This window comes from Thermobia domestica, chromosome 18 (genome assembly GCF_964235325.1).
Source record: "Thermobia domestica chromosome 18, izTheDome1.hap1.1, whole genome shotgun sequence".
In the NCBI taxonomy this organism is placed as follows: Eukaryota; Metazoa; Arthropoda; class Insecta; order Zygentoma; family Lepismatidae; genus Thermobia; species Thermobia domestica.
In genome coordinates, this window is record NC_137471.1 from 47405232 (window position 1) to 47418499 (window position 13268).

At 36.4% G+C, this 13268-nt stretch overlaps 1 protein-coding gene across 3 annotated transcripts in view; it reads left to right on the forward strand.

Moving 5' to 3' along the window:
• LOC145676131 (uncharacterized) overlaps positions 1–13268 on the forward strand; it is a 997262-nt gene that overhangs the window by 604241 nt on the left and 379753 nt on the right. For all 3 annotated transcript variants that reach the window (XR_014129303.1, XM_081747034.1, XM_081747035.1), the window contains exons 6-7: positions 404–1661; positions 6330–6507. Coding sequence is in view for 2 of the 3 variants with exons in the window: in XM_081747034.1 (XP_081603160.1) it covers positions 404–1661; positions 6330–6507 (1436 nt within the window). In the remaining variant the exon portion in view is untranslated. The remainder of the gene's footprint in view (positions 1–403; positions 1662–6329; positions 6508–13268) is intronic.

Sequence of the window (13268 nt, forward strand, 5' to 3'; positions counted from 1 at the left end):
TTCCCCGATTTTTCGTACGCGTTTTTTTTTTTTTTTTCTGAACACTTCCTGCAAAGATTTGGTTTCGGAAAACCTCAATTCATACTCACTCCTGCGAATTGGTGAGCGTTTTGGACAATAAATTCACCACGAGATATAAAATAGGTTCGTGGTGACGACGTAAGTTTAATACCATCCGAAGAATACAACTCTACAATTGCAATCTTCCCATACTCCGGTTTTGTTGGTTCCTTTCCATCTTCAATGAATGTCTTGTCTAAAATTTATAATGATAACTTAAGAGTCAATACCTGGTACATTGATACTCAAATACTGTATTTAATTTCAGTGTTAAATAGATGCTTAAAATTTTAACATACATGTATTCTTTTAGAGTTTAATTTTCTTTGGTCTTTCTTTTCAGCAAAATACGTGGAGGTGCAGCATCTGTCGACGGAAGCTGCAGTCTCGTGTTCAAGCTCAGCGCGCAAGTGATCCTGGAGAACAAGACTCCGCTGAGAGTCTTCTAGAAGTTCCTGTTGTGGTGGACGCTCTGCAACGAAGACACTCAGACGTAAAGATTGGCAGTAGCAGTGGCTTGAATGTTCCGAGATCACCTGAACTTAGGCGCCACAGTGACGTGTCTCCAGCGTCTTTGAAAGAGCTGGAGAAAGTTGCTGGTGAAAGACGCGAGGAGTTGCGGTGGGAACGGGAGATGGAATGGCGTGCTGAGCGAGGGGACTTCGACCGACGCAACAGGGACAAACGCAGAAGTGCTGATGAAACACTTGGTGGTGGTGGTCGAGGAAGTTGTCCTTCGAGTCGCGTAGGGAGTCCCATGTCTGAGCGTCGACCCTTTGATGATCGGTGGGATAAACAGCATCACGATTTGTATCGGGACGTCATTGATTTACCTCGGGATAAATTAGAACGATTAAAAAGTGGTCGAGCATTAGAATCTCCAAAGGTTTCTTCTAAGGGATTCCCTGGGGGCGGCGGAGGAGGTGGAGATGATGCTTCAGAAGCAACCTCAGTTTCGTCGTCATCTGCTGGCGGAGGGTCAGGTACGGGCCACGGAAGGTCCTCAGCCTCCGAAAGCTCTCTTGATGACGTAATGAATGAGGAAGAGGCAGAGAACTGGCGACGGCGTAAAGGCAGAATCCGAAGACGTTCTAGAATGCAAAAGCAGCATAGCTACGATGATGAGGTGCCAGCTGGCGGAGGTGGTGGATCCGCAGGTGAAACGGGTTTAGCGCTTCCATATGAGCTTCCGCGTCGAGCATCTGCTTACGACGTATATCACGCAACGGACAAACGTGCGTCAGGCGGTGACGAAGACTCCGAATATTATCGAGATATTCGTCGGTTACAGGGACCGCAGTTAGATATACCCGGAGGAACTGGTAAAGGTGGACGTCATATGTCCATAGCATGGGTGCCTCCAACAGCTCAAGAAAGAGGACGATATAGCTCCGAGAGTTCCGATGTTAGTGACGTAAGTAGCGGCGGGGCGGTGCCAACTAACGTAGGCTCCACAGGTGGGGGTGGTGGATCATCTACCGTAGATGACAGCTGGAATTCCAGAGGCCCAGCTGGAAGAAGACTTTCTGTTAGAGTGGGAAAACCTCCAGGACTGTATGACTTCGACAATAATGATAGCTATGATGCAGACGAACAATCAGGTAAATGATATTCACTTATATGCACATATTCATGTTCATACCTTTACTTATAAATGAATTTAAATTTTCTTATATTACCAAACCTGATTCATATCCACCAAAAATCAAATATTAAAATTTCTAAAACTATTTGTGAACAGTCGATTTATCACTTTCGAATTTATATTACACATGTGTTACTGTTACCTCCATAATAATCTTTAAAGCAACCTACACTAGTCTTAAACACTGCAATACTCGATTGGGATTCAAAACAAGTTTTTCAAGGATATTTTTTCTTTTTTTCTACCTCATCAACCACAAATGGGCAACATAAAAGGGTCATTCTTTTTTGTATTCACTGCTTGTTTCAAATAGTAATATGGTCGTTCTTTCCTGGATATAGTACAGAGATTTCGTTCTTGATCCTTCTTGTCTGATCCTTGTTTCAACTATTCTTTCTGGTAATATGTAAGTCCATTTTGAGTTCCTAATTAAATTGTTAAATCTTGTTTATTCATTTCTAGGACAACTACCAGAAAATATGGAACGTTTTGGTATGAAACATAAACGGTAAATAACGTTTGCAAAAAAAAAAATATTGTATAGAAACTACATAAAACACGGTCATTGTATTCTGTTCGGTCCAGTTTATTAAAAGGGCCTTGAGTTTTGCAGCATGAGGAGAGTATTTATTAGACAGTGGGTCTTTCAACTTACGAAACAAGTGGAAAGCAAACATCTCTATCACACTCTAAACTTCACAAGTGACATTATTCTCAATTTTGTCACTCATGTTCAGGGTTCACAACTCGAAATAGTCCATATTCATGTCTGCACCTTCTCGCTGCTTCGCTGAAGTTGAGAGCTTTTACAGATGGATTCTGCTGCGTGCTACAGCTTGTAATGTACTCTTCACCCTCTGCACCACATTTACAGGTACGTTATCTGAGTGAGAAGACATCCAGACGTAACAAACTGAATCTCAAAGAGAACTCTAATTCCAAAATAGTTATAATGGATATTTAGTACGTTCAAGTTTATTACGTGCAAAGGTAAATTATAATAGCAGAAAAAATAAATGGTAAGAGCAAGTATGTAGTCGAAGATCAACATTATCAACATCATTTCCAGGCAACGGAGTTCTCAGAAAATGTTTCGATAATATAATATATAATTGTGTTAGATCCACATTTAAATTCATCGTTTTCGAAACATAAATTACATCCAATCAAATAATACGAGGTGTGTTCAAAAATGATCAAACTTTTTTAAATAGCGGACCCCGACCAACGGATTCTGGCAGCGTGATCCGGATATAGTGCGCACATAGCGGCATATCTTGGTAAAAGATCTCCTTTCACTGGGTTCCGTTCTATGCGCTAGTTGTCAAGTAAGAACACATTCAGTGACGTCGTGCATAAGCTGCTTGTCGGATTAGAGAAAAGGCAATAACGAAGGAATTAGAGGAACAGCGCATCCGTGATATAAATCTTGAAATTTTGCGCAAAAGTAGGGTAAACTTTCATGAAAACATTCCAAATGCTTAACAGAAAATATATTAATGTCTGCATGCGTCGAACGTATAGTCATAATTGATTGGTTTCAGCATTTTACGGAAGGCAGAAGTTCGGTTGCCAAAGGTCCAAGGACTGGACAACCTTCCACATCAACTAACGACCAACATGCTGATATTGTGCGTGCTGTAAATAGTGAAAATTGTCGTTTAACTCTTTGTGAGGTTACTAAAGACCCTGGTACAAGTGTAGAACCTTGTCAAATCATGAGTGAAAAACTTGCAAATTATGTGGCAAAACATCGCACTTCCGTTATGCCCCACCCACCTTATATTAAGTACGTTCAAGTTTACACTTGGCGTATTTAGTACGTCAAGTATACTTATTTAGTACGTTAATACGTTCAAGTACACACTTGACCCCAACAGGCCTTTTTATTTTTCCCATACTTAAAACCAATTTGGCAGGACGTCACACTTAGTCCACAGAGGAAATTCAGGAAAATGCGACGACAGTACTGCACGCAATCGGGAAAAGTGATTTTCAGGAGGCATTCCAAAATTGGAAGAAACCACGGCAACGGTGTATTAACAGGAGAGGGGAGTAATTTGAAGAAGAAAGTGGTTGAAAGTTTGTATAATGAGCAATAAAGCAAGGGCATTATACACCTTGTTCGGTCTTTTTGAATACACCTCGTATTGGTACCATCTCGAAGCACCATATATTTAGATTAAATTAAACATTCTTGTTTATCTTCCTCATCATCATAAGTATTCTGCCCTTATTGGCAGGTCACTAGCCCCTCCCTCTCTTTCCTCCCACCATACCTTCTAGGACATCCCTCATGATACAATTTCTTCTTAGCCAATGTCCCAATCAGTTTCTCTTCCTCTTTTCAATAATACCTAAAAGTGTTCTTTTCTCCCCCACCATTTCTAACACTCTCTCATTCATTTTCCGCTCGACCCAATTAATTCTTTCCTATATCTTCACTATATCTTCATCCTATATATTTTTATCGTGTATCTTCAATGATAATCAACTTAGTGCGTTGCGAAGTCTAGATTTATATTACTAATTCCATATAAGGAATCAGACAAACAGAGCCTTGCATATGGTGTTTAGGTGTTTACGAGCCTGCCCTACTAAAAAATAACACTCTTTTGCTTGTTTATTCATTAGTGAAAGGAGAAAATGAAATGCAAGTTACCACAATCATAGATAATGCTATTCTAGAACAGAAAATATGAACCTGAAGAATGTTCAGTGTTGCCATCCATAAAAATTACAGTGTTTCTAGAAAAACAATTTCCCTAAAATCTAAGTTAAGGCAGCAAGTAGAGGAACAAATTCAACTGCATTTGGTTACGTATCGTATTGTTTTGGTTTCTGTGAACTACTTTTTAAATAATAGTTGTATTTAGTTTGTAATAAACAAAATAGTTTTAACATACAGTTATTAAAACTAAAAAATAATGTTAAAAAGTAGTTCGCAAGAAACCAAAACAACATGATACGTAACCAAATGCAATTGTTCCTCTAGTCGCTGCCTTAACTTAGATTTTAGGGAAATTGTTTTTCTGGCAACATTGTAATTTCTTTGGATTGCAACACTGAACATTCTTCAGTTTCATATTTTCTGTTGTAGAATAGCATTATCTATGATTGTGGTAACTTGCATTTCATTATCTCCTCTCAGTGATGAATAATCAAGCAAAAGAAAATGGTAAATTTCGTATTATTTTTAGTAAGGCAGGCTCTTAAGATGTACTGTATGTTATCCTGAGACGCGCTGGCTTCATTGGTCGTGTAATGTACGATTTTCCTGGTACAAAACTATCAAAGATCTTTTACCCATACATATAAATTGAAACACGCTCGAGGATGTGAACATATAACAGTTCTAAGTGAAAAGCATTGTCCAGAATCATTGTGGGAGAACTACCACAGTAATTCTTTAAACTAAAGAGTTCCACATATACAAAAATTTACTATTTTCTAATTAATTTACAAATATCTTTAAATTAGGCATAGATACTAACAGGTTACGAGACGACACTTGGGTTGTTATCCTATATTTTCGTTATACCGAATATTATGATCAATTCCATCTACCTAGGTTTATTATTCGCAGGATTTGTTAAGTAAGAAGAAGAACAAATAGCAGTACATTTTGAGATCAGAGCGCAAATCTCACAAGATTAATTTCACAGCACAATATCGGCTCAGATATACTTTTGAAGGATAACAGTTAGAAGAACAGATTATAACTAAATCGCACAATCGTGAACAGCAGTAAAAATTCTAAAAAATCAAAAGATCGCAACAGAAACAAATGAATAATGGAAAACTGTAATGGATCAACTACAGCCCATTACAAGTTGAATATTTCTTCTTTCCGGAAAGCACTTTCTCACTTCTGATAAACTCAAAAGACTTTTTGTCATACATGATTGAATACTTTGGTGTCAATAGAGTAGAATGTCAGTGTGGATAAACTGGTATCACGCTATGATAATGCTTGAATGTGTTTGGCGAATATGTTGAAGAGTAAAATGCGTTGTTTTTGCACATATCATTTGTCGCTTCTGTTTCACACCAAAACGTTCTTTTAATTCTTGTTGACCCTCATAGATAATATATCGGCCATCATTTGCTACTTACTATAATAGCCTTATGTTCCGATGTCTTTCTCCTTTATGTTCCGATACACGCAACATTCCTCTGAAGCACTACATCATGAATTCCCCAAGCTTTTCCTTCCGTTTCCTTTTCCTCTTTTGTTTTCTATTATCCACTAAGTTACCCGAATTCGAATCATAAAATATTTGCTATTTGGAGAAAAAGTTTAGCCTTTGATTTCTCAGTTAGCATTCAATTGGAAATGACCAAGAATGAGGGACCTGTCGCCTTCAGAGTCATATATTGTGGCTTATAAAATGATATAAGGTTAATGATGATCATTTAGCATTGTTCACAACAAGTCTAGGAGGAAACATTTTATGACTCAAGACCGAAGATTTCCCATCTTTGGAAATGACCAATCTAGTTCTAAACCTTTCACATACTTGTTTCAACGATTTGGTGACGTGCACTCGACTGGGACTTTAAAAATAAAGCACATGAATATTCCTACACATAATATTTTAACTAATGCATTTTCTCATTCCAGCAGCTGCTACCTTCGATAGTACGCCTTCACCAATGTCTCCAGAAGGGACATCCTCCAGAAGAAGTGGACCCAGTGGAGCGACTCTCGAGGAACAAGGTTCTGTGGATTGGGTGGTACCAACGCTCACAGTCAATACCCATGAGGAGGATAGGAGGACTAGACGACGAGGATCTCAACTGTAAGTACCACTTAAGCACCCTCCATAATGGCCTTATTTCATTAAACAAAAACAAAAAATAGAATTAGATATAACTAAAATTCATTTAGGTTCGACTTTTTTGCATTACCTTAAAGTGTCTGATTAAAAGTAATCGAGTTCGCCAAGATTGCCTAGTCGCTACGAGAACAAATACACTATGGAAAGTTTCGTGGGTAAATGGTCACTGTATGTCTCATGTTTGGAAATTTCTTTCCTTATACGGTAACAGTATTGTAGAATTTATACTTGAAGTGCTACTACATCCTAAGTATAATTGATTTTAAGAAAGAAAAAGAAAACGATTTAGGGTATGTTTGTTCACTTTCATAAGAATATTTACGCATATGCAAAACACTAAAAATAGATGCCCCAATTACTTAATGCAAAATGCAAAAGCGGCAAAAGCACAGTAAGATGACGACTGGCTGGTGTTGACTCTACCGTATTATGATTCGTGGACCCTTCATGGGCGCGGTAGTGAGTATGGGAAAGGGACACCAAGACGGATCTTAGCTATTAGCAGTCATTCCTGATCACCTACACCAATTCATATTAGTCATATTTCCAGCTGGGAATTTCACCTCTTAGCAGGACAATGGTCCTTGTCACAAGGTCAACAGTGTTTTTCAGTGATTGGAAGAGCACTGTGGTGAGTTTCAATTGCTGCAATGGCCCTCAAACTCAAACCTTTGGAATGCCATTGAACGTCAATCGGAACTCTTTGCGAAGTTGCAGGAACTAAGTGATTTGTGTGTGCTGATCTGGTGTGCCATGCCTCGAACTATTGTTTGCATGCTAAATTGTATAGCTACTGTGCTGCGAACCAGAGGTGCAACATACCAAATATTAGGTATGTGTTCTGCCTGCGACTTCCGAAGCCAGTTTTCTCATTTTTCTTTTGTTTCGAAGGTAAATAGAACTTAACTAATGTGTCTCTTCTTGAAACTTTTCAAGTATAACTTTCTCTACTTTCTACGAGCAACATCTTTGCTTCAAGATTCAAAGGCCTCTTGGGAAAGTTCTCCTGAGATTAAGGTTAAAGTTATGTTAAATGAGATTAAGGCTATGTTAAATTTGAAAACAAAAGAAAATTGTTTCTTGCATGTAACAATAGTTCTGCATGTTATTTCAAAATGACAGAAAACGCAAAACAGTAGGAAAATAATAATAATTTATTTCTATAATTCAAGTTTGATTTTATTCTCTAAATTGAAATACGGGTTGCGTGGACAGAAGGAGATCCAAAAGATAAATGAAAGAAATATTTAAAATATTCTGAAAGAAAAATTCTCATAATATTACTTCCATTTGCCAATGCTCATCTTTTACAGTTTTTTACTTCTTATCCTTTGCCGGCTGTTTCATTTCTAATAAAGGAATATCGTATATTTCTTTAACCGAAAACACTTTGTCAGAGAAAGAGAGAGTGATGCAATTTTAAAACAGCAAATAAAATTGGAATATTCAGAAAATAAAAATATATAAAAGGAAACTGAAAGACAGAGAAACAGAAACTTAAGGATATTTATGAGTATCCATATTTTCTATCTTCTTGCTCATTTCATCTGATATGACTTGGGGCTAATAAATTTTCTTGATTCTTATTCTATTCGACAGTATAATAACATTAATGATCACTGCCAAGAAAAGAGTCATATATCTTCAAAGCATTCTACACCACAAAGGCAAATATACAAGGTGTCTCAAAAGTCCCCTAGGATAGGGTAAGTCTGTTATTATCAGAGTTACAACAAAATGCAAGAGAGGCAATCGTATCCAAGTAGGATGTTTTCAATTTAAAATGAAGGAATATTTTAAATAGGTCGAGCCGTTTGGGCTATACACTCTTTATGCGCCCAATGTTGAGTGAAAATGCAACGTTGCCATTTATTTGGACCCACAACATAAATAAATGAAGTTACTGTTTTTTACGCTAACATGTTGATGGCCAACCCCAATTTCAAACAGTAACTTCATTCACTTATATTGTAGATCCAAGTAATGACAGCGTTTAATTTTCATTTAACATCAGGCGCATAAAGAGTGTACAGCCCAAACGGCTCATCCGATTTAAAAAATATTCCTTCACTTTATATTGAAAACATCATATTTGGAGATGGTTTTTCCTCTTACATTTTGTTGTAACTCTGATAATAACAGAGTTACCCCATGTCAGGGGGCTTTTGAGACACTCTGTACATATATATTGAAACCATATACAAGGTGCATTTAAACTTTTGACGCAATACAGTGAGTACTTCTAGGTCTATTCTGTCCAGGCTTTCCATACGTTTGTATGTCTTCATTTTTTAAAGACTAAACTAAGCGTCCTGGCAGATTTTCCCCTACAATGACATTGTATGGGTTTTCTACCAAGTTATTTGTACGTATCGACTACAAAGGAAATGAATAATGGTCGAATGTAGCTGGAAAGGTTGTCATTTTGTAGGGATGAGCCCAAGGCAAGAGGAAAAACTGCATGTTGTTCCACTCACCCTTTGTTGTTGCTCAAGTTTTCTCGTAGATTTCTGTACCAGAGGAACATAGTATCACTTTGCAAGCGCATGCAGAAAGTTTAGGAGAGCGGACAGCTGGTTCTTTTTTCTTTGGTGCAATTGCAACAGACCTTGTTATGTGCCATTTCTTCACTAGTTTCTGAATGCTGCTCTTTGTTTGGACGGAACAGTTAGGAAAAGCCTTACGATATAACGCATCTTTTCTTTTCTTTTTTTTAAAAAGAAACCGGTGCATATGTATGACTCTACAGTCTTTATTCGCTCTTGTATAGAATAAGTCACGTACGCATAGCACACCTTAGCTCATTGATCACAGCAGAGAACTGTAATTGAAGAAATAAAAGAAACGGAGGAGGATCTTGTGACTCGCGTTAGAGAGGTGACTTATCACATAGGACTTTACGATTTCAATGACATACATGCCATTTAGCGGCTCAAATTCGAAGCAAGTGGTGCTAATAAATAAGCACAGGAGACATGCTGCGGATATAGCCCGTTGTTCATTCGCAATAAAAATGTAAACCATAGGGTGAGCTATGTTCGTCGGTAGTCCTAGTAGATACTAGTTCTACGAGTGCATAGCCTGTCGCTCATCCGGAAAGTATCAAGTCTTTCTCGGCGTGTATCCAAAAAAATTTGTTGGAAGTTCCCTGGTGTCCAATACATATATGTAATATTGAACCTTTTAAAACACATTTTTCTGACCAGAACAAAATGAATTATTAAATAACTATACGATTTTTGTTACAGTTTCGAGGACCTAACGTCCTCTTCATCAGACATTGAGAAAAGACAGATGACAGCAAATCTTATATCTTCCCCAGCCATTAGTTAGCAGTTAGTTAGTTATTAGTGAAATGCTAACTAACGGCTGAGGAAGATATAAGATTTGCTGTCATCTGTCTTTTCTCAATGTCTGATGAAGAGGACGTTAGGTCCTTGAAACTGTAACAAAAATCGTATAGTTATTTAATAACTCATTTTGTTCTGGTCAGACAAATGTGTTTTAAAATGTTATTGTGATTATCCAGAACTATGGAGTATATTTAATATTGAAGGGTGTAAGGCAAGAACATGGTAACCAACAAATTTTCAATTGCTGAGTTATGCAGCATCCGATAGAGAGCAGCGCTTCGTTTAATCTTGTACGTTTAATCCTTCATGTGCAGCCTTATATGAAAAATCAGCTTTCCAACTTTGAAAATGAATTGGACAGCAGAAAATCTCTAATTTCTTAAAATAGTAACATTCTGGGTTACCATGTTTTTGTCTCATACCCTTCATTTTATACGGACAGAAAGAGTACAGACGAGGCGCAAGATCAAATCTTTAGGTTACATCAAGAATTTATCTGATGTACAGTTGTGTTAAGAAAGTATGTGAATGTTAGTCGAGTTATGAAGTTTTTTGAGGGAGGGTTCAAACCAGGTGGATTCCTCGCGTCGGTCGTCTTTAAGTCTTTCGAATTATTGGTATGAAGAAAAACTCGTGTCTGTGTGTTTTCTCGGCGCTCTTCTATACCTTCACATGTTCTTACTGACCCGGTTATTTCATAATCACTTTTTCCCAGTTTAGCTTCGTCTCCTTTAGCTTACAAGGGTATAAATATTGGGCTAGGGTCAGCATTTATGCGGACATACCCGTATTTCGAGTGTAAACATTTTCAACCGCACACATTTTTCGAAATTTCCTGATTTGTCCGCATTTTAAAGTTCAAGAATATTGTTAATTTGCTTTCATATATTTCAAGTGTAAAGGTGTGTTCATGATCCGGAAGTGGGCGTACTCCTAATTAGTGTTCTCTGACGGTTTTAGGTTTTACCCACATTTGTTTGATAACATTGCTTGGCATTGTCTGGCAACATTGCTATCCACTCTGATTTGCTTTCTGCTGTTTTCTGCTTGGTAACAGTTATTTGCGGTGAAGTTCTATTGCAGTGTATTGTATTGGAAGAGGTTGTGCATTTACACCAGCTTCCTTTGTCTGATCTCCAAGAAGTCCCGATTTGACGATACCAGACAATGCTCTCTGGGGTTTGATAAAGCAACAAGTAAGAAACACTCGGTATCACACAACACAGGAATTACGAGCAGCTGTGGAACACGCCTTCACCCTCGTGACTCCGGAATATCTCCGCAATACATCTGCGAGAACTTGGCGCAGAATTCAGCTGTGTTACGACATGGATGGTGATCATACAGATGTTCGTGACTCTTAAGACTCTTAAGACTTCAAGGTAACTGTATACAAACATTCTACCATAACTAACACTATACTGTTGAAACTAAAGAGGGGGTACGACTACTTCTGGATCATCCTGTATAGAAAAAAGAAATAGCTAAAAAAAAAACAGGTCAGATGTACTGAAAAATTTAAATAGTCAAATCAATTTGATGTTGTTTGTAAATACTCTTGTTGTAATTAGTTGTACTTTGTTTTAAAACTAAATTTGAAAGTAACAGATAAAGTATTGGCATTTTGTGTCCAAAGTTTTTGTTTATATAACGAGTTAGCCAGACGAAAGTGTGTCCGCATTTCAGAATATGGAAACTATATACTGGACGTCAAACATAAATTATATATATATATATATATATATATATATATATATATATATATGTTTGACTTATAGAATAACGCTCTGAGGTTCATGGGTGTCATTTTTAGAGCACCTGATATATATATATATATATATATATATATATATATATATATATATATATATATATATATATATATATATATATATATATATACTCATAAAAATTAAATTATATTTTCTCTTGTTAGTAATCCAATGTCGTTTTATTTACATTCGTAACAAAAAACTTCAATAATTTACGCCAGTTCATATTTGATAAATATTTATCAAGCTTGAATTGGCGTAAATTATTGAAGTTTTTTTGTTATGATTGTAAATAAATTGACATTGAGTTATTAAAAAGAGAAAAATATAATTTAAGTTCTACAAGTGACTGAAAATAACGAATATATTAACGCAAATTTAAAACTTCTGTATCTTACTAAACCCGCTTGATTGCATCTGTGATTTACTTTATAACGCGTGAATGAAGAATAGAGAACGGTGTAGTATAGTGTTGGAATTAAGTTGTTTGTGTATGGTAAAAATCATGAGAACTTTGTGTTGAACATACCTCCAGGAAATTCATGAAACTAAAGAAAGTGCCACAAAAAATACAAATTTTAAAAAAATTTCATTTCTTATTATAATAAATGCGAATAAGTTTTTAAAAAAAGTTCTTTTTTTCCTACTTCGTTAAGCTCTACATATTTACAAGTACAATTGCGCTTGTTTTGTAGATAATATAATTTACATAATAAAAAGTTTCTATCTTCTGTCACATAACGGTAACATTATTTTGTAATTTTGAAGTTTCTTGAAAGATTAAAAAGATATACAAAGAATTGAGACCAGACTTTGGTCATCACTTTAATTTTTAAGTTCGTTACTGAATTCCCAATGAATGTGTGTGTGTGTTTGTTTTATTTGCAAATATTTCAATTTTGAGCCCTCCATTCGTTTAGAGCATCAAAAACTATTTAAAGAAGTGATGGAAGTTTTCGCGTCTACCGTTCCCGAGATATTGGCCCAAATAGTTCCGATTTCAGGACATTTAATGAGCCATATCTCGGGAACCGTAAGTCATAGAGAGATCATATTAATGTTGATCAATACCTAAGAGGATGGTGCACATTTTGATAGGAAATAGAAACCGGTGACCACTGGCAAACTGGCGACTGTTCCCCAGATATTGGCCAAAAAGTTTCGGATTTCGGGAGGTTGAAGGAAACATATCTCGGAAACAGTAAGTGTTAAAGAGATGATATTTTGCGAATCTTTCAATTTCGAGCATCTGCCTTCTTGAAACAATATATTGTAGAACGTTTTAACAGAACTCTTAAACTAAACATGTGAAAAAATTTAGTACACAAGGAAATTATAAACGGATAGATATATTACAGGAAATATTTAATAAGTAGTATAACAATAAAGTACATAGAACAATTGGTATAAAAACTGTAGAAGTTAATAAGAAATATTAATTCTTTTTAAGTTCATTCTGCCAATGCTCTTGGAGCATTCTCAACTCGTTTTGTAAATAGAAATATAGAAATTAAAAGAAAACGTTTGCTCTTTATTCGCTTGACCATTTTGCACCATTTTTTGTGAATTTCGTTAAATATTACAAACAGTATGCGCG